Source organism: Dreissena polymorpha, chromosome 11, assembly GCF_020536995.1.
Source record: "Dreissena polymorpha isolate Duluth1 chromosome 11, UMN_Dpol_1.0, whole genome shotgun sequence".
Taxonomy (NCBI): domain Eukaryota; kingdom Metazoa; phylum Mollusca; class Bivalvia; order Myida; family Dreissenidae; genus Dreissena; species Dreissena polymorpha.
This window is the reverse complement of record NC_068365.1, coordinates 49,082,544-49,105,185: the sequence shown is the minus strand read 5'-3', so window position 1 is coordinate 49,105,185 and position 22,642 is coordinate 49,082,544. Positions and strand designations below refer to the sequence as shown.

Genomic DNA, 22,642 nt, shown 5'->3' with positions numbered 1-22,642 from the left:
AAATAAATTTCTCTAATATAAACTAACTTATGATAAAAATGAAATATCATCTGCAAGTGCAAAATATGACTGGCAAAGCAGATTTTTGGTCATTTCTTGCAAGAAGAAGAAAATAATGCATTAAATGCATGAATTCAGATTATTTGACCTGGAATAGTTGTTTTTTTTCAAGTTGACCCCCCCACCCTTATATAGTGGAATAGGGCTAAATTGCTTCCCGACTTAAATTCAACCGCATATTGGTTGACCGTGTCGCGTTAATGTGTTACATGAAGTTAGAATTCAACGCCAGGGACTCCGTGATCGAGTAAGGCAACTAAAACTTTTGCGAAAAGCATGAACATTCAAACAGAGCCCCATTTCACCGACATGGAATGGCAGGCATTTTTACAGTATGGACAGTGCAGCAGATCTTAACTGAGCCAGCCTTCATATTTAGTACAATCATGAATTGAGCAAAGATTTTATCACTTCATATTATTCATAAAGATACACTTAAAATACATAAATGCTTGTTTTTGTTTCATTTTTTTATCTTTTCTATTGGGTATTTTGACTTTTTCAGGAAGAGGAATGTCTGCGACTAGTCAAGGGCCACTGGATAAGGTTGTTGATGGCAAAAACAGGGTAATAATATCATTTTGTTATCATGTACACAAGCAAATAAGCATATGTATGATGCTTAGGTGGAAAGACGTCATAATCAGGATTGTTGGTCACTCACACCCTTGCCGTCATGTAATTCTCCTCGCAGTTGGTATTGATAGTTCCGCGTCTGACATGTAAAGCTCGTGCTTTGTGGCAGCTTGAAGTTGGCACTTAACAGGGTTATCCTTGTCCTGAGCATGTATGCAGTACAGCCTGAGTATGATTTGCTACTTGTTACCCTACAATTAGCTTGTTTTTGGTATTGTTTTCTCACAATATGCTTATATCATGGTTCCGGCTTAAATGGTGTCGCGCCTTAACTTAAACAGTAGGATTGTTTTTATAGCAGTGTCCCCTTCATCATTTACCTTAGAGGGATTTTTTTGACAAAATTGGCACTTTCAGCAACTTGTTTTGTTTGTTATTTGGTACCATGCTTCTCTCATTCAGTGATTTAATGACAGTATGTCCTTATTCTTTGTCTTTGCATAGAAAGGTGAAATGAATCATTGATATTTGTTGTGTTGAGAATTATGCAGGAAGCTGTGTCCCCAAAAGAAGTACTAGAAACCCCTTTCAGGACACTGCCTTGATCTGAACTGCCTTCTACCCCTGTACTACATGAACATCATTGCTAAGCTTATAATGCTTGCCTACATATGTGTTTTTTGTTCAATTTAACTTTTCCCTTCCAGCTTAAAAAAAAACCCCCCCCCCCCCCCCCCCGCCCCCCAACAAATGAGCATTGTATTCTTTCGCTTGGTTACAAACTCCCATTTGGACCAGATTGCCACCATAAAAATAGCCTAAAGTACATATTTTGTGTCCAAAATTGAAAATTTGTATTGTCTTGAACCTCTAAATGAGAGCTGGCAATGCATTTGACCATCTGCTGCAGTTAAAAAGGCACCCATGACATTATATGCTAGAATATTTCATTGGCGGCTGGTAAATAAATGGGCACCGATCGACAATGGGCGCTTTCAGATTTTACACTTTTATGGTGTGAAATAACAAGTTAATTGGAAGCTTATTGATTTCTACACTTCAAAGTACTTTGATCTCTCATTTTAGCTAATTAGTTTATTGTCTTGGATGAAATTGGATTGTTTTTGCTTTGAAATTGGCATTTTTGGGATGATTAAAAAAAAACACAACACAAAAAAGACATTATCAAAATTGCTTAGAGTTGAAATAATATCTAACAAATTCATTCTTTCCCCCCACCACACATTAGCCCCACTGCATGTCTTTTTGGTTTGTTTTGGTATTTTGTTGCAGATATTGAACACAACAGCTTTTAATCTTAAAGGGGCAGTTAAGCTTTAACAGGCCTAATATGGCCTTCTTTCGGACTGAAAAACACCCTCGTGTGAAAATATGATACAGAAATGGCCAAATGGACAGCTATCCAGCCCAACTTAATATATTGGTGCATATGGATGGGATGATAATAATATGAAAGAAAAAACACATTTCAGTAAAAAATAAATTTCTCTAATATAAACTAACTTATGATAAAAATGAAATATCATCTGCAGTGCAAAATATGACTGGCAAAGCAGATTTTGGTCATTTCTTAGCAAAAGAGAAGAAAATAAGTGCATTAAATGCATGAATTCAGATTATTGACCTGGAATAGTTGTTTTTCAAGTTGACCCCCCCACCCTTATATAGTGGAATAAGGGCTAAATTGCTTCCGACTTAAATTCAAACCGCATATTGGTTGACCGTGTCGCGTTAATGTGTTACATGAAGTTAGAATTCAACGCCAGGGACTCCGTGATCGAGTAAGGCAACTAAAACTTTTGCGAAAAGCATGAACATTCAAACAGAGCCCCATTTCAATCACCGACATGGAATGGCAGGCATTTTTACAGTATGGACAGTGCAGCAGATGCTTAACTGAGCCAGCCTTCATATTTAGTACAATCATGAATTGAGCAAGATTTTATCACTTCATATTATTCATAAAAGTACACTTAAAATACATAAATGCTGTTTTTGTTTTCATTTTTTATCTTTTTCTATTGGGTATTTTGACTTTTTCAGGAAGAGGAATGTCTGCGACTAAGTCAAGGGCCACTGGATAAGGGTTGTTGATGGCAAAAACAGGTAATAATATCATTTTGTTATCATGTACACAAGCAAATAAGCATATGTATGAATGCTTAGGTGTGAAAGACTGTCATAATCAGGATTGTGGTCACTCACACCCTTGCCGTCATGTAATTCTCCTCGCAGTTTGTATTGATAGTTCCGCGTCCTGACATGTAAAGCTCGTGCTTTGTTGGCAGCTGAAGTTGGCACTTAACAGGGTTTATCCTTGTTCCTGAGCATGTATGCAGTACAGCTGAGTTGATTGCTACTTGTTACCCTACAATTAGCTTGTTTTGGTATTGTTTTCTCACAATATGCTTATATTCATGGTTCCGGCTTAAAATGGTGTCGCGCCTTACTTAAACATAGGATTGTTATAGCAAGTGTCCCCTTCATCATTTACCTTAGAGGGATTTTTTTGACAAAATTGGCACTTTCAGCAACTTGTTTTGTTTGTTATTTGGTACATGCTTCTCTCATTCAGTGATTTAATGACAGTATTGTCCTTATTCTTTTGGTCTTTGCATAGAAAGGTGAAATGAATCATTGATATTTGTTGTGTTGAGAATTCTGCAGGAAGCTGTGTCCCCAAAAGAAGTACTAGAAACCCCTTCAGGACCTGCCCTTGATCTGAACTGCCTTTCTACCCCCTGTTACTACATGGAACATCATTGCTAAGCTTATAATGCTTGCCTACATATGTGTTTTTTGTTCAATTTAACTTTTCCTTCCAGCTTAAACCCCCCCCCCCCCCCCCCCCCCCCGCCCCCCAACAAATGAGCATTGTATTCTTTCGCTTGGTTACAAACTCCCATTTGGACCAGATTGCCACCATAAAAATAGCCTAAAGTACATATTTTGTGTCCAAAATATGAAATTTGTATTGTCTTGAACCTCTAAATGAGAGCTGGCAATGCATTTGACCATCTGCTGCAGTTAAAAGGCACCCATGACATTATATGCTAGAATATTTCATTGGCGGCTGGTAAATAAATGGGCACCGATCGACAAGGCGCTTTCAAGATTGTACACTTTTATTGGTGTGAAATAACAAGTTATTGGAAGCTTATTGATTTCTACACTTCAAAGTATCTTTGATCTCTCATTTTGACTAATTAGTTTATTGTCTTGGATGAAATTGGATTGTTTTTTGCTTTGAAATTGGCATTTTTGGGGATGATTAAAAAAAAAACACACAAAAAAGACATTATCAAAATTGCTTAGAGTGAAAATATCTAACAAATTCATTCTTTCCTCCCCACCACACATTAGCCCCACTTGCATGTCTTTTTGGTTTGTTTTGGTATTTTGTTGCAGATATTGAACACAACAGCTTTTAATCTTAAAGGGGCAGTTAAGCGTTAACAGGCCTAATATGGCCTTCTTCGGACTGAAAACACCCGCGTGTGAAAATATGATACAGAATGGCCAAATGGACAGCTAATCCAGCCAAACTTAATATATTGGTGCAATATGGATGGGATGATAATAATATGAAAGAAAAACACATTTCAGTAAAAATAAATTTCTCTAATAGGTTACAATACACTAAATACTTTTGGTGTTCAATGCTATACCTCTAAAAACAAAATCTTCATTTATTTGAAGACACAATTCTCTGTACGGGCACTTGCCATGACTTTATTTTTGAATATTTCTGTGTTCATGTGGTAGGGAAAACATTGTTGTATACTACAAATTCCCTGTTTGCTTTTAGGTTGGAGACTACATTAAGACTTTGACAGTTGGCGGAAACCATCATCAACTGGAGAGATGCCGGTAAAAAGATGGCCATAAAACAGTGACCGCTGATTGCATTGAGTTCTTTCTTACATATTGGATGACCTATGTTTTTTATTGTTTAAATCATTGCGGCTTGGAATGCTCTTTAAGAAAAGGTATGGTTATGGGGGTGTCTACGCGCAAAAGTTTGACTTTATTTTTGTTAAAGTTATTGCTTTTACATTGAATTTGTGCAGGAAATCTTTTGGTATGTTGTGACCTAAACTAACTTATGATAAAAATGAAATATCATCTGCAAGTGCAAAATATGACTGGCAAAGCAGATTTTTGGTCATTTCTTAGCAAAAGAGAAGAAAATAAGTGCATTAAATGCATGAATTCAGATTATTTGACCTGGAATAGTTGTTTTTCAAGTTGACCCCCCACCCTTATATAGTGGAATAAGGGCTAAATTGCTTTCCGACTTAAATTCAACCGCATATTGGTTGACCGTGTCGCGTTAATGTGTTACATGAAGTTAGAATTCAACGCCAGGGACTCCGTGATCGAGTAAGGCAACTAAAACTTTTGCGAAAAGCATGAACATTCAAACAGAGCCCCATTTCACCGACATGGAATGGCAGGCATTTTTACAGTATGGACAGTGCAGCAGATGCTTAACTGAGCCAGCCTTCATATTTAGTACAATCATGAATTGAGCAAGATTTTATCACTTCATATTATTCATAAAAGTACACTTAAAATACATAAATGCTTGTTTTGTTTCATTTTTTTATCTTTTCTATTGGGTATTTTGACTTTTTCAGGAAGAGGAATGTCTGCGACTAAGTCAAGGGCCACTGGATAAGGGTTGTTGATGGCAAAACAGGTAATAATATCATTTTGTTATCATGTACACAAGCAAATAAGCATATGTATGATGCTTTAGGTGTGAAAGACTGTCATAATCAGGATTGTGGTCACTCACACCCTTGCCGTCATGTAATTCTCCTCGCAGTTTGTATTGATAGTTCCGCGTCCTGACATGTAAAGCTCGTGCTTTGTTGGCAGCTGAAGTTGGCACTTAACAGGGTTATCCTTGTTCCTGAGCATGTATGCAGTACAGCTGAGTTGATTTGCTACTTGTTACCCTACAATTAGCTTGTTTTTGGTATTGTTTTCTCACAATATGCTTATATTCATGGTTCCGGCTTAAAATGGTGTCGCGCCTTACTTAAACATAGGATTGTTATAGCAAGTGTCCCCTTCATCATTTACCTTAGAGGGATTTTTTTGACAAAATTGGCACTTTCAGCAACTTGTTTTGTTTGTTATTTGGTACATGCTTCTCTCATTCAGTGATTTAATGACAGTATTGTCCTTATTCTTTTGTCTTTGCATAGAAAGGTGAAATGAATCATTGATATTTGTTGTGTTGAGAATTCTGCAGGAAGCTGTGTCCCCAAAAGAAGTACTAGAAACCCCTTTCAGGACACTGCCTTGATCTGAACTGCCTTTCTACCCCTGTTACTACATGGAACATCATTGCTAAGCTTATAATGCTTGCCTACATATGTGTTTTTTGTTCAATTTAACTTTTCCTTCCAGCTTAAACCCCCCCCCCCCCCCCCCCCCGCCCCCCAACAAATGAGCATTGTATTCTTTCGCTTGGTTACAAACTCCCATTTGGACCAGATTGCCACCATAAAAATAGCCTAAAGTACATATTTTGTGTCCAAAATATGAAAATTTGTATTGTCTTGAACCTCTAAATGAGAGCTGGCAATGCATTTGACCATCTGCTGCAGTTAAAAGGCACCCATGACATTATATGCTAGAATATTTCATTGGCGGCTGGTAAATAAATGGGCACCGATCGACAAGGCGCTTTCAAGATTGTACACTTTTATTGGTGTGAAATAACAAGTTATTGGAAGCTTATTGATTTCTACACTTCAAAGTATCTTTGATCTCTCATTTTGACTAATTAGTTTATTGTCTTGGATGAAATTGGATTGTTTTTGCTTTGAAATTGGCATTTTTGGGATGATTAAAAAAAAACACACAAAAAAGACATTATCAAAATTGCTTAGAGTGAAAATATCTAACAAATTCATTCTTTCCCCACCACACATTAGCCCCACTTGCATGTCTTTTTGGTTTGTTTTGGTATTTTGTTGCAGATATTGAACACAACAGCTTTTAATCTTAAAGGGGCAGTTAAGCTTTAACAGGCCTAATATGGCCTTCTTCGGACTGAAAACACCCGCGTGTGAAAATATGATACAGAATGGCCAAATGGACAGCTAATCCAGCCAAACTTAATATATTGGTGCAATATGGATGGGATGATAATAATATGAAAGAAAAACACATTTCAGTAAAAATAAATTTCTCTAATAGGTTACAATACACTAAATACTTTTGGTGTTCAATGCTATACCCTCTAAAAACAAAATCTTCATTTATTTGAAGACACAATTCTCTGTACGGGCACTTGCCATGACTTTATTTTTGAATATTTCTGTGTTCATGTGGTAGGGAAAACATTGTTGTATACTACAAATTCCCTGTTTTGCTTTTAGGTTGGAGACTACATAAGACTTTGACAGTTGGCGGGAAACCATCATCAACTGGAGAGATGCCGGTAAAAAGATGGCCATAAAACAGTGACCGCTGATTTGCATTGAGTTCTTTCTTACATATTGGATGACCTATGTTTTTTATTGTTTAAATCATTGCGGCTTGGAATGCTCTTTAAGAAAAGGTATGGTTATGGGGGTGTCTACGCGCAAAAGTTTGACTTTATTTTTTGTTAAAGTTATTGCTTTTACATTGAATTTGTGCAGGAAATCTTTTGGTATGTTGTGACCTAAACTAACTTATGATAAAAATGAAATATCATCTGCAAGTGCAAAATATGACTGGCAAAGCAGATTTTTGGTCATTTCTTAGCAAAAGAGAAGAAAATAAGTGCATTAAATGCATGAATTCAGATTATTTGACCTGGAATAGTTGTTTTTCAAGTTGACCCCCCCACCCTTATATAGTGGAATAAGGGCTAAATTGCTTTCCGACTTAAATTCAACCGCATATTGGTTGACCGTGTCGCGTTAATGTGTTACATGAAGTTAGAATTCAACGCCAGGGACTCCGTGATCGAGTAAGGCAACTAAAACTTTTGCGAAAAGCATGAACATTCAAACAGAGCCCCATTTCACCGACATGGAATGGCAGGCATTTTTACAGTATGGACAGTGCAGCAGATGCTTAACTGAGCCAGCCTTCATATTTAGTACAATCATGAATTGAGCAAGATTTTATCACTTCATATTATTCATAAAAGTACACTTAAAATACATAAATGCTTGTTTTTGTTTCATTTTTTTATCTTTTTCTATTGGGTATTTTGACTTTTTCAGGAAGAGGAATGTCTGCGACTAAGTCAAGGGCCACTGGATAAGGGTTGTTGATGGCAAAACAGGTAATAATATCATTTTGTTATCATGTACACAAGCAAATAAGCATATGTATGATGCTTTAGGTGTGAAAGACTGTCATAATCAGGATTGTGGTCACTCACACCCTTGCCGTCATGTAATTCTCCTCGCAGTTTGTATTGATAGTTCCGCGTCCTGACATGTAAAGCTCGTGCTTTGTTGGCAGCTGAAGTTGGCACTTAACAGGGTTATCCTTGTTCCTGAGCATGTATGCAGTACAGCTGAGTTGATTTGCTACTTGTTACCCTACAATTAGCTTGTTTTTGGTATTGTTTTCTCACAATATGCTTATATTCATGGTTCCGGCTTAAAATGGTGTCGCGCCTTACTTAAACATAGGATTGTTATAGCAAGTGTCCCCTTCATCATTTACCTTAGAGGGATTTTTTTGACAAAATTGGCACTTTCAGCAACTTGTTTTGTTTGTTATTTGGTACATGCTTCTCTCATTCAGTGATTTAATGACAGTATTGTCCTTATTCTTTTGTCTTTGCATAGAAAGGTGAAATGAATCATTGATATTTGTTGTGTTGAGAATTCTGCAGGAAGCTGTGTCCCCAAAAGAAGTACTAGAAACCCCTTTCAGGACACTGCCTTGATCTGAACTGCCTTTCTACCCCTGTTACTACATGGAACATCATTGCTAAGCTTATAATGCTTGCCTACATATGTGTTTTTTGTTCAATTTAACTTTTCCTTCCAGCTTAAACCCCCCCCCCCCCCCCCCGCCCCCCAACAAATGAGCATTGTATTCTTTCGCTTGGTTACAAACTCCCATTTGGACCAGATTGCCACCATAAAAATAGCCTAAAGTACATATTTTGTGTCCAAAATATGAAAATTTGTATTGTCTTGAACCTCTAAATGAGAGCTGGCAATGCATTTGACCATCTGCTGCAGTTAAAAGGCACCCATGACATTATATGCTAGAATATTTCATTGGCGGCTGGTAAATAAATGGGCACCGATCGACAAGGCGCTTTCAAGATTGTACACTTTTATTGGTGTGAAATAACAAGTTATTGGAAGCTTATTGATTTCTACACTTCAAAGTATCTTTGATCTCTCATTTTGACTAATTAGTTTATTGTCTTGGATGAAATTGGATTGTTTTTGCTTTGAAATTGGCATTTTTGGGATGATTAAAAAAAAACACACAAAAAAGACATTATCAAAATTGCTTAGAGTGAAAATATCTAACAAATTCATTCTTTCCCCACCACACATTAGCCCCACTTGCATGTCTTTTTGGTTTGTTTTGGTATTTTGTTGCAGATATTGAACACAACAGCTTTTAATCTTAAAGGGGCAGTTAAGCTTTAACAGGCCTAATATGGCCTTCTTCGGACTGAAAACACCCGCGTGTGAAAATATGATACAGAATGGCCAAATGGACAGCTAATCCAGCCAAACTTAATATATTGGTGCAATATGGATGGGATGATAATAATATGAAAGAAAAACACATTTCAGTAAAAATAAATTTCTCTAATAGGTTACAATACACTAAATACTTTTGGTGTTCAATGCTATACCCTCTAAAAACAAAATCTTCATTTATTTGAAGACACAATTCTCTGTACGGGCACTTGCCATGACTTTATTTTTGAATATTTCTGTGTTCATGTGGTAGGGAAAACATTGTTGTATACTACAAATTCCCTGTTTTGCTTTTAGGTTGGAGACTACATAAGACTTTGACAGTTGGCGGGAAACCATCATCAACTGGAGAGATGCCGGTAAAAAGATGGCCATAAAACAGTGACCGCTGATTTGCATTGAGTTCTTTCTTACATATTGGATGACCTATGTTTTTTATTGTTTAAATCATTGCGGCTTGGAATGCTCTTTAAGAAAAGGTATGGTTATGGGGGTGTCTACGCGCAAAAGTTTGACTTTATTTTTTGTTAAAGTTATTGCTTTTACATTGAATTTGTGCAGGAAATCTTTTGGTATGTTGTGACCTAAACTAACTTATGATAAAAATGAAATATCATCTGCAAGTGCAAAATATGACTGGCAAAGCAGATTTTTGGTCATTTCTTAGCAAAAGAGAAGAAAATAAGTGCATTAAATGCATGAATTCAGATTATTTGACCTGGAATAGTTGTTTTTCAAGTTGACCCCCCACCCTTATATAGTGGAATAAGGGCTAAATTGCTTTCCGACTTAAATTCAACCGCATATTGGTTGACCGTGTCGCGTTAATGTGTTACATGAAGTTAGAATTCAACGCCAGGGACTCCGTGATCGAGTAAGGCAACTAAAACTTTTGCGAAAAGCATGAACATTCAAACAGAGCCCCATTTCACCGACATGGAATGGCAGGCATTTTTACAGTATGGACAGTGCAGCAGATGCTTAACTGAGCCAGCCTTCATATTTAGTACAATCATGAATTGAGCAAGATTTTATCACTTCATATTATTCATAAAAGTACACTTAAAATACATAAATGCTTGTTTTTGTTTCATTTTTTTATCTTTTTCTATTGGGTATTTTGACTTTTTCAGGAAGAGGAATGTCTGCGACTAAGTCAAGGGCCACTGGATAAGGGTTGTTGATGGCAAAACAGGTAATAATATCATTTTGTTATCATGTACACAAGCAAATAAGCATATGTATGATGCTTTAGGTGTGAAAGACTGTCATAATCAGGATTGTGGTCACTCACACCCTTGCCGTCATGTAATTCTCCTCGCAGTTTGTATTGATAGTTCCGCGTCCTGACATGTAAAGCTCGTGCTTTGTTGGCAGCTGAAGTTGGCACTTAACAGGGTTATCCTTGTTCCTGAGCATGTATGCAGTACAGCTGAGTTGATTTGCTACTTGTTACCCTACAATTAGCTTGTTTTTGGTATTGTTTTCTCACAATATGCTTATATTCATGGTTCCGGCTTAAAATGGTGTCGCGCCTTACTTAAACATAGGATTGTTATAGCAAGTGTCCCCTTCATCATTTACCTTAGAGGGATTTTTTTGACAAAATTGGCACTTTCAGCAACTTGTTTTGTTTGTTATTTGGTACATGCTTCTCTCATTCAGTGATTTAATGACAGTATTGTCCTTATTCTTTTGTCTTTGCATAGAAAGGTGAAATGAATCATTGATATTTGTTGTGTTGAGAATTCTGCAGGAAGCTGTGTCCCCAAAAGAAGTACTAGAAACCCCTTTCAGGACACTGCCTTGATCTGAACTGCCTTTCTACCCCTGTTACTACATGGAACATCATTGCTAAGCTTATAATGCTTGCCTACATATGTGTTTTTTGTTCAATTTAACTTTTCCTTCCAGCTTAAACCCCCCCCCCCCCCCCCCCCCCGCCCCCCAACAAATGAGCATTGTATTCTTTCGCTTGGTTACAAACTCCCATTTGGACCAGATTGCCACCATAAAAATAGCCTAAAGTACATATTTTGTGTCCAAAATATGAAAATTTGTATTGTCTTGAACCTCTAAATGAGAGCTGGCAATGCATTTGACCATCTGCTGCAGTTAAAAGGCACCCATGACATTATATGCTAGAATATTTCATTGGCGGCTGGTAAATAAATGGGCACCGATCGACAAGGCGCTTTCAAGATTGTACACTTTTATTGGTGTGAAATAACAAGTTATTGGAAGCTTATTGATTTCTACACTTCAAAGTATCTTTGATCTCTCATTTTGACTAATTAGTTTATTGTCTTGGATGAAATTGGATTGTTTTTGCTTTGAAATTGGCATTTTTGGGATGATTAAAAAAAAACACACAAAAAAGACATTATCAAAATTGCTTAGAGTGAAAATATCTAACAAATTCATTCTTTCCCCACCACACATTAGCCCCACTTGCATGTCTTTTTGGTTTGTTTTGGTATTTTGTTGCAGATATTGAACACAACAGCTTTTAATCTTAAAGGGGCAGTTAAGCTTTAACAGGCCTAATATGGCCTTCTTCGGACTGAAAACACCCGCGTGTGAAAATATGATACAGAATGGCCAAATGGACAGCTAATCCAGCCAAACTTAATATATTGGTGCAATATGGATGGGATGATAATAATATGAAAGAAAAACACATTTCAGTAAAAATAAATTTCTCTAATAGGTTACAATACACTAAATACTTTTGGTGTTCAATGCTATACCCTCTAAAAACAAAATCTTCATTTATTTGAAGACACAATTCTCTGTACGGGCACTTGCCATGACTTTATTTTTGAATATTTCTGTGTTCATGTGGTAGGGAAAACATTGTTGTATACTACAAATTCCCTGTTTTGCTTTTAGGTTGGAGACTACATAAGACTTTGACAGTTGGCGGGAAACCATCATCAACTGGAGAGATGCCGGTAAAAAGATGGCCATAAAACAGTGACCGCTGATTTGCATTGAGTTCTTTCTTACATATTGGATGACCTATGTTTTTTATTGTTTAAATCATTGCGGCTTGGAATGCTCTTTAAGAAAAGGTATGGTTATGGGGGTGTCTACGCGCAAAAGTTTGACTTTATTTTTTGTTAAAGTTATTGCTTTTACATTGAATTTGTGCAGGAAATCTTTTGGTATGTTGTGACCTAAACTAACTTATGATAAAAATGAAATATCATCTGCAAGTGCAAAATATGACTGGCAAAGCAGATTTTTGGTCATTTCTTAGCAAAAGAGAAGAAAATAAGTGCATTAAATGCATGAATTCAGATTATTTGACCTGGAATAGTTGTTTTTCAAGTTGACCCCCCCACCCTTATATAGTGGAATAAGGGCTAAATTGCTTTCCGACTTAAATTCAACCGCATATTGGTTGACCGTGTCGCGTTAATGTGTTACATGAAGTTAGAATTCAACGCCAGGGACTCCGTGATCGAGTAAGGCAACTAAAACTTTTGCGAAAAGCATGAACATTCAAACAGAGCCCCATTTCACCGACATGGAATGGCAGGCATTTTTACAGTATGGACAGTGCAGCAGATGCTTAACTGAGCCAGCCTTCATATTTAGTACAATCATGAATTGAGCAAGATTTTATCACTTCATATTATTCATAAAAGTACACTTAAAATACATAAATGCTTGTTTTTGTTTCATTTTTTTATCTTTTTCTATTGGGTATTTTGACTTTTTCAGGAAGAGGAATGTCTGCGACTAAGTCAAGGGCCACTGGATAAGGGTTGTTGATGGCAAAACAGGTAATAATATCATTTTGTTATCATGTACACAAGCAAATAAGCATATGTATGATGCTTTAGGTGTGAAAGACTGTCATAATCAGGATTGTGGTCACTCACACCCTTGCCGTCATGTAATTCTCCTCGCAGTTTGTATTGATAGTTCCGCGTCCTGACATGTAAAGCTCGTGCTTTGTTGGCAGCTGAAGTTGGCACTTAACAGGGTTATCCTTGTTCCTGAGCATGTATGCAGTACAGCTGAGTTGATTTGCTACTTGTTACCCTACAATTAGCTTGTTTTTGGTATTGTTTTCTCACAATATGCTTATATTCATGGTTCCGGCTTAAAATGGTGTCGCGCCTTACTTAAACATAGGATTGTTATAGCAAGTGTCCCCTTCATCATTTACCTTAGAGGGATTTTTTTGACAAAATTGGCACTTTCAGCAACTTGTTTTGTTTGTTATTTGGTACATGCTTCTCTCATTCAGTGATTTAATGACAGTATTGTCCTTATTCTTTTGTCTTTGCATAGAAAGGTGAAATGAATCATTGATATTTGTTGTGTTGAGAATTCTGCAGGAAGCTGTGTCCCCAAAAGAAGTACTAGAAACCCCTTTCAGGACACTGCCTTGATCTGAACTGCCTTTCTACCCCTGTTACTACATGGAACATCATTGCTAAGCTTATAATGCTTGCCTACATATGTGTTTTTTGTTCAATTTAACTTTTCCTTCCAGCTTAAACCCCCCCCCCCCCCCCCCCGCCCCCCAACAAATGAGCATTGTATTCTTTCGCTTGGTTACAAACTCCCATTTGGACCAGATTGCCACCATAAAAATAGCCTAAAGTACATATTTTGTGTCCAAAATATGAAAATTTGTATTGTCTTGAACCTCTAAATGAGAGCTGGCAATGCATTTGACCATCTGCTGCAGTTAAAAGGCACCCATGACATTATATGCTAGAATATTTCATTGGCGGCTGGTAAATAAATGGGCACCGATCGACAAGGCGCTTTCAAGATTGTACACTTTTATTGGTGTGAAATAACAAGTTATTGGAAGCTTATTGATTTCTACACTTCAAAGTATCTTTGATCTCTCATTTTGACTAATTAGTTTATTGTCTTGGATGAAATTGGATTGTTTTTGCTTTGAAATTGGCATTTTTGGGATGATTAAAAAAAAACACACAAAAAAGACATTATCAAAATTGCTTAGAGTGAAAATATCTAACAAATTCATTCTTTCCCCACCACACATTAGCCCCACTTGCATGTCTTTTTGGTTTGTTTTGGTATTTTGTTGCAGATATTGAACACAACAGCTTTTAATCTTAAAGGGGCAGTTAAGCTTTAACAGGCCTAATATGGCCTTCTTCGGACTGAAAACACCCGCGTGTGAAAATATGATACAGAATGGCCAAATGGACAGCTAATCCAGCCAAACTTAATATATTGGTGCAATATGGATGGGATGATAATAATATGAAAGAAAAACACATTTCAGTAAAAATAAATTTCTCTACTAACTTATGATAAAAATGAAATATCATCTGCAAGTGCAAAATATGACTGGCAAAGCAGATTTTTGGTCATTTCTTAGCAAAAGAGAAGAAAATAAGTGCATTAAATGCATGAATTCAGATTATTTGACCTGGAATAGTTGTTTTTCAAGTTGACCCCCCCACCCTTATATAGTGGAATAAGGGCTAAATTGCTTTCCGACTTAAATTCAACCGCATATTGGTTGACCGTGTCGCGTTAATGTGTTACATGAAGTTAGAATTCAACGCCAGGGACTCCGTGATCGAGTAAGGCAACTAAAACTTTTGCGAAAAGCATGAACATTCAAACAGAGCCCCATTTCACCGACATGGAATGGCAGGCATTTTTACAGTATGGACAGTGCAGCAGATGCTTAACTGAGCCAGCCTTCATATTTAGTACAATCATGAATTGAGCAAGATTTTATCACTTCATATTATTCATAAAAGTACACTTAAAATACATAAATGCTTGTTTTTGTTTCATTTTTTTATCTTTTTCTATTGGGTATTTTGACTTTTTCAGGAAGAGGAATGTCTGCGACTAAGTCAAGGGCCACTGGATAAGGGTTGTTGATGGCAAAACAGGTAATAATATCATTTTGTTATCATGTACACAAGCAAATAAGCATATGTATGATGCTTTAGGTGTGAAAGACTGTCATAATCAGGATTGTGGTCACTCACACCCTTGCCGTCATGTAATTCTCCTCGCAGTTTGTATTGATAGTTCCGCGTCCTGACATGTAAAGCTCGTGCTTTGTTGGCAGCTGAAGTTGGCACTTAACAGGGTTATCCTTGTTCCTGAGCATGTATGCAGTACAGCTGAGTTGATTTGCTACTTGTTACCCTACAATTAGCTTGTTTTTGGTATTGTTTTCTCACAATATGCTTATATTCATGGTTCCGGCTTAAAATGGTGTCGCGCCTTACTTAAACATAGGATTGTTATAGCAAGTGTCCCCTTCATCATTTACCTTAGAGGGATTTTTTTGACAAAATTGGCACTTTCAGCAACTTGTTTTGTTTGTTATTTGGTACATGCTTCTCTCATTCAGTGATTTAATGACAGTATTGTCCTTATTCTTTTGTCTTTGCATAGAAAGGTGAAATGAATCATTGATATTTGTTGTGTTGAGAATTCTGCAGGAAGCTGTGTCCCCAAAAGAAGTACTAGAAACCCCTTTCAGGACACTGCCTTGATCTGAACTGCCTTTCTACCCCTGTTACTACATGGAACATCATTGCTAAGCTTATAATGCTTGCCTACATATGTGTTTTTTGTTCAATTTAACTTTTCCTTCCAGCTTAAACCCCCCCCCCCCCCCCCCCCGCCCCCCAACAAATGAGCATTGTATTCTTTCGCTTGGTTACAAACTCCCATTTGGACCAGATTGCCACCATAAAAATAGCCTAAAGTACATATTTTGTGTCCAAAATATGAAAATTTGTATTGTCTTGAACCTCTAAATGAGAGCTGGCAATGCATTTGACCATCTGCTGCAGTTAAAAGGCACCCATGACATTATATGCTAGAATATTTCATTGGCGGCTGGTAAATAAATGGGCACCGATCGACAAGGCGCTTTCAAGATTGTACACTTTTATTGGTGTGAAATAACAAGTTATTGGAAGCTTATTGATTTCTACACTTCAAAGTATCTTTGATCTCTCATTTTGACTAATTAGTTTATTGTCTTGGATGAAATTGGATTGTTTTTGCTTTGAAATTGGCATTTTTGGGATGATTAAAAAAAAACACACAAAAAAGACATTATCAAAATTGCTTAGAGTGAAAATATCTAACAAATTCATTCTTTCCCCACCACACATTAGCCCCACTTGCATGTCTTTTTGGTTTGTTTTGGTATTTTGTTGCAGATATTGAACACAACAGCTTTTAATCTTAAAGGGGCAGTTAAGCTTTAACAGGCCTAATATGGCCTTCTTCGGACTGAAAACACCCGCGTGTGAAAATATGATACAGAATGGCCAAATGGACAGCTAATCCAGCCAAACTTAATATATTGGTGCAATATGGATGGGATGATAATAATATGAAAGAAAAACACATTTCAGTAAAAATAAATTTCTCTAATAGGTTACAATACACTAAATACTTTTGGTGTTCAATGCTATACCCTCTAAAAACAAAATCTTCATTTATTTGAAGACACAATTCTCTGTACGGGCACTTGCCATGACTTTATTTTTGAATATTTCTGTGTTCATGTGGTAGGGAAAACATTGTTGTATACTACAAATTCCCTGTTTTGCTTTTAGGTTGGAGACTACATAAGACTTTGACAGTTGGCGGGAAACCATCATCAACTGGAGAGATGCCGGTAAAAAGATGGCCATAAAACAGTGACCGCTGATTTGCATTGAGTTCTTTCTTACATATTGGATGACCTATGTTTTTTATTGTTTAAATCATTGCGGCTTGGAATGCTCTTTAAGAAAAGGTATGGTTATGGGGGTGTCTACGCGCAAAAGTTTGACTTTATTTTTTGTTAAAGTTATTGCTTTTACATTGAATTTGTGCAGGAAATCTTTTGGTATGTTGTGACCTAAACTAACTTATGATAAAAATGAAATATCATCTGCAAGTGCAAAATATGACTGGCAAAGCAGATTTTTGGTCATTTCTTAGCAAAAGAGAAGAAAATAAGTGCATTAAATGCATGAATTCAGATTATTTGACCTGGAATAGTTGTTTTTCAAGTTGACCCCCCCACCCTTATATAGTGGAATAAGGGCTAAATTGCTTTCCGACTTAAATTCAACCGCATATTGGTTGACCGTGTCGCGTTAATGTGTTACATGAAGTTAGAATTCAACGCCAGGGACTCCGTGATCGAGTAAGGCAACTAAAACTTTTGCGAAAAGCATGAACATTCAAACAGAGCCCCATTTCACCGACATGGAATGGCAGGCATTTTTACAGTATGGACAGTGCAGCAGATGCTTAACTGAGCCAGCCTTCATATTTAGTACAATCATGAATTGAGCAAGATTTTATCACTTCATATTATTCATAAAAGTACACTTAAAATACATAAATGCTTGTTTTTGTTTCATTTTTTTATCTTTTTCTATTGGGTATTTTGACTTTTTCAGGAAGAGGAATGTCTGCGACTAAGTCAAGGGCCACTGGATAAGGGTTGTTGATGGCAAAACAGGTAATAATATCATTTTGTTATCATGTACACAAGCAAATAAGCATATGTATGATGCTTTAGGTGTGAAAGACTGTCATAATCAGGATTGTGGTCACTCACACCCTTGCCGTCATGTAATTCTCCTCGCAGTTTGTATTGATAGTTCCGCGTCCTGACATGTAAAGCTCGTGCTTTGTTGGCAGCTGAAGTTGGCACTTAACAGGGTTATCCTTGTTCCTGAGCATGTATGCAGTACAGCTGAGTTGATTTGCTACTTGTTACCCTACAATTAGCTTGTTTTTGGTATTGTTTTCTCACAATATGCTTATATTCATGGTTCCGGCTTAAAATGGTGTCGCGCCTTACTTAAACATAGGATTGTTATAGCAAGTGTCCCCTTCATCATTTACCTTAGAGGGATTTTTTTGACAAAATTGGCACTTTCAGCAACTTGTTTTGTTTGTTATTTGGTACATGCTTCTCTCATTCAGTGATTTAATGACAGTATTGTCCTTATTCTTTTGTCTTTGCATAGAAAGGTGAAATGAATCATTGATATTTGTTGTGTTGAGAATTCTGCAGGAAGCTGTGTCCCCAAAAGAAGTACTAGAAACCCCTTTCAGGACACTGCCTTGATCTGAACTGCCTTTCTACCCCTGTTACTACATGGAACATCATTGCTAAGCTTATAATGCTTGCCTACATATGTGTTTTTTGTTCAATTTAACTTTTCCTTCCAGCTTAAACCCCCCCCCCCCCCCCCCGCCCCCCAACAAATGAGCATTGTATTCTTTCGCTTGGTTACAAACTCCCATTTGGACCAGATTGCCACCATAAAAATAGCCTAAAGTACATATTTTGTGTCCAAAATATGAAAATTTGTATTGTCTTGAACCTCTAAATGAGAGCTGGCAATGCATTTGACCATCTGCTGCAGTTAAAAGGCACCCATGACATTATATGCTAGAATATTTCATTGGCGGCTGGTAAATAAATGGGCACCGATCGACAAGGCGCTTTCAAGATTGTACACTTTTATTGGTGTGAAATAACAAGTTATTGGAAGCTTATTGATTTCTACACTTCAAAGTATCTTTGATCTCTCATTTTGACTAATTAGTTTATTGTCTTGGATGAAATTGGATTGTTTTTGCTTTGAAATTGGCATTTTTGGGATGATTAAAAAAAACACACAAAAAAGACATTATCAAAATTGCTTAGAGTGAAAATATCTAACAAATTCATTCTTTCCCCACCACACATTAGCCCCACTTGCATGTCTTTTTGGTTTGTTTTGGTATTTTGTTGCAGATATTGAACACAACAGCTTTTAATCTTAAAGGGGCAGTTAAGCTTTAACAGGCCTAATATGGCCTTCTTCGGACTGAAAACACCCGCGTGTGAAAATATGATACAGAATGGCCAAATGGACAGCTAATCCAGCCAAACTTAATATATTGGTGCAATATGGATGGGATGATAATAATATGAAAGAAAAACACATTTCAGTAAAAATAAATTTCTCTAATAGGTTACAATACACTAAATACTTTTGGTGTTCAATGCTATACCCTCTAAAAACAAAATCTTCATTTATTTGAAGACACAATTCTCTGTACGGGCACTTGCCATGACTTTATTTTTGAATATTTCTGTGTTCATGTGGTAGGGAAAACATTGTTGTATACTACAAATTCCCTGTTTTGCTTTTAGGTTGGAGACTACATAAGACTTTGACAGTTGGCGGGAAACCATCATCAACTGGAGAGATGCCGGTAAAAAGATGGCCATAAAACAGTGACCGCTGATTTGCATTGAGTTCTTTCTTACATATTGGATGACCTATGTTTTTTATTGTTTAAATCATTGCGGCTTGGAATGCTCTTTAAGAAAAGGTATGGTTATGGGGGTGTCTACGCGCAAAAGTTTGACTTTATTTTTTGTTAAAGTTATTGCTTTTACATTGAATTTGTGCAGGAAATCTTTTGGTATGTTGTGACCTAAAATATGTTACCGGTTGTTTGGCAGTAGTGTAATGGCGGACGCGGAGAGTATTCAGGGGAGATAATTGGGTAATTACTAAATTATGGAACGGTCTATAGCTGACCCAATAAACATTCCCCTTTCTAAACTATTTGTTGCCACAAAATGGCAATGCGGATTGGATACGTAACTCGCGGCCTTATATATCTTATTAAAGCTAAAATGCTCATCAAATCCAACCAGTACAGCCTCTATGTCGTCATGAAAAGAATGGTCGAGGAGCTCATGAATATCATTTGTGGGTTTATCAACATCTGAGCCACATCCAACGTTTTCCATACCTAATTGATCCAATTCCCACTTCACTGGATCGCCACATACTAGGTACGTTTTTCCAGTAACTTTCAATACCTCTTTTAAATACTTGGCCGAAACGTATCCAGGACCAAATATATTTTCCATAGGCGATTCAAATCCATACTTAGTAAATTTCTTCTGAAGCGCGAGTCTTGACGTCGTGCTATTGTTTGTTACGTCAATCAGTTTCTTGCCCAGCTTCTGTAGCATTGAGATGGCCGATGAGATGCCGTCTATAGGTGTCACATGATCATTTCCCCACAATACACCGTCACAGTCGAACAAGAACGTGTCATATCTGTCAAGAAAGCGGTGAACGGAGTTTGCACATCGTATTGGTGTTGTTTTAATCGCTTCAACATTGGCAATGCCTCTTCGTTGGGAACAGTTCAAGACGGCGTTCATACATCGACGTATTACAGTTTCTGAAAACATGTCACAAGTTGTATTATTTTCCTGAAAATAAAAATAATAATTTTGTATTTAACACATTTAGTTACATGTATATTTATAAAACAATTATTCGAATAACATATAGGCAATTAAAAGTCAATACGGGACAGACCTGATAGTGGCCATATTTAAGAACCATTTATATTGTACTTAATGCATAACGTAAAGAATGTGATAGGTGTACTATGCTTACACTTCAGAAAGAACAAGATACGTTTTTGTCAGAAACGCAATGCCCCCTACTGCGCTGCTTTGAAGCCATTACTTGATATTTGACCTAGAAGGATGACCTTGACCTTTCACCACTCAAAATGGGCAGCTCCACGAGATAAACATGCATACAAATATTAAGTTGCTATCTTCAATATTGCAAAGTTATGGGCAGTGTTAAAGTTTTCGGACGGACAGACGGACAGACTGACAGACAGATCAACTGCTATTTACGACACCCTACCGGGGGCATAAAACGCTCTCATAATATATGAAGATGACCAGTATTATCTGCATCATCCAAGGTCGAATAGTTCCAAAAAATTTCGAAAAGTATCATCAATTCTCACATCAATGTAATATTTTAGTGTGGCACATGCATGCATACACGTATTAATAACTAATTACTGTGTATGACACTAGACAGGGTCGCTATCTTGTGACCACAACGGAGTGACAATACACAGGGGATAAAAAACAAAGTCGAGAGGGGGGGTCAAATAAAGATGGCTTGAACCGCTTCCTTTGAATTCGAAAAATACTTATTAAAATGTGAACTCAACAAGAACTTATAGACATACTGAATGACATTAAAGGGGCCTTTTCACAGATTTTGGCATGTTTTGAAGTTTGTCATTAAATGCTTTATATTGATAAATGTAAACATTGGATCTAAAAAGCCTCTAGTAAAAAGTCAAGAATAAAATTTAAATAAAAGCTGCGCCATGAGCGCATGATACGCCCGTCGTTCGCCAATGAAGTAGTAAGGTAATAAATAACCCTTTGAATCATTTTTTTACTTCAGTTTATTTGTATTTGAATACATGGTTTATTTTATAAGTACATGAGCATGGAAATCACGAAATTTTGACGAACAAAGTCCCATAACTCTGGAACGACAATTCAGAATTCCGTCAAAAACGAAAGGGGATCAGGGTTTATCAATATTAAGATTGTGTTGAAATTTGAAAAAAATCCATCGAAGGATATTTGAGCTACAGTAGGACATTCAATGAAATCACGAAATTTTGACGAACAAAGTCCCATAACTCTGGAACGACAATTCAGAATTCCGTCAAAAACGAAAGGGGATCAGGGTTTATCAATATTAAGATTGTGTTAAAATTTGTAGAAAATCTGTCAAAGGATATTTGACGTAGCGTACGACATTAACAGACGGACGGACGGACGGACGGACGGACGGACAGACGGACGCGGGGTATACCATAATACGTCCCGTCATAGACGGGCGTATAAAAAGGGAAAACAAGAAATGTGTTTGTCGGAAACACTATGTCCCCTTCTGCGCCGCTTTGAATTTTTTTTTTTACCTTTGACCTTGAAGGATGACCTTGACCTTTCACCACTCAAAATGTGCAGCTCCATGAGATACACATGCATGCCAAATATCAAGTTGCTATATTGAATATTGAAATACTGCAAAAGTGTACATTAAATGAGCGATTTTGACCCATATATTTGACCTTTGACCTTGAAGGATGACCTTGACCTTTCACCACTCAAAATGTGCAGCTCCATGAGATACACATGCATGCCAAATATCAAGTTGCTATCTTCAATATTGCAAAAGTATTCATAAAATAAGCTATTTGGGCCACATTTATTTGACCTCTGACCTTGAAGGATGACCTTGACCTTTCACCACTCAAAATGTGCAGCTCCATGAGATACACATGCATGCCAAATATCAAGTTGCTATCTTCAATATTGCAAAAGTCCTCATAAAATGAGCGATTTTGGCCACATATATATGATCTCTGACCTTGAAGGATGACCTTGACCTTTCACC

General features: G+C 36.9%; 1 protein-coding gene and 1 long non-coding RNA gene across 2 annotated transcripts in view; one reads left to right on the top strand and one right to left on the bottom strand.

Annotated features, from left to right (window-relative positions):
- Positions 1–19,831, top strand: part of LOC127850213 (uncharacterized) — a 29,669-nt gene extending 9,838 nt beyond the window's left edge. The window contains exons 8-17 of the long non-coding RNA XR_008035133.1: positions 5,298–5,359; positions 7,056–7,117; positions 7,893–7,954; positions 9,648–9,709; positions 10,484–10,545; positions 12,243–12,304; positions 13,080–13,141; positions 16,952–17,013; positions 17,789–17,850; positions 19,543–19,831. This is a non-coding gene — a long non-coding RNA (uncharacterized LOC127850213). The remainder of the gene's footprint in view (positions 1–5,297; positions 5,360–7,055; positions 7,118–7,892; positions 7,955–9,647; positions 9,710–10,483; positions 10,546–12,242; positions 12,305–13,079; positions 13,142–16,951; positions 17,014–17,788; positions 17,851–19,542) is intronic.
- Positions 1–22,642, bottom strand: part of LOC127849824 (uncharacterized) — a 38,530-nt gene that overhangs the window by 12,807 nt on the left and 3,081 nt on the right. The window contains exons 3-4 of the mRNA XM_052382575.1: positions 19,910–20,625; positions 1,259–1,265 (exon numbers count right to left, since the gene is read on the bottom strand). Coding sequence (XP_052238535.1) covers positions 1,259–1,265; positions 19,910–20,604 — 702 coding nt within the window. The 5' untranslated portion in view covers positions 20,605–20,625. The remainder of the gene's footprint in view (positions 1–1,258; positions 1,266–19,909; positions 20,626–22,642) is intronic.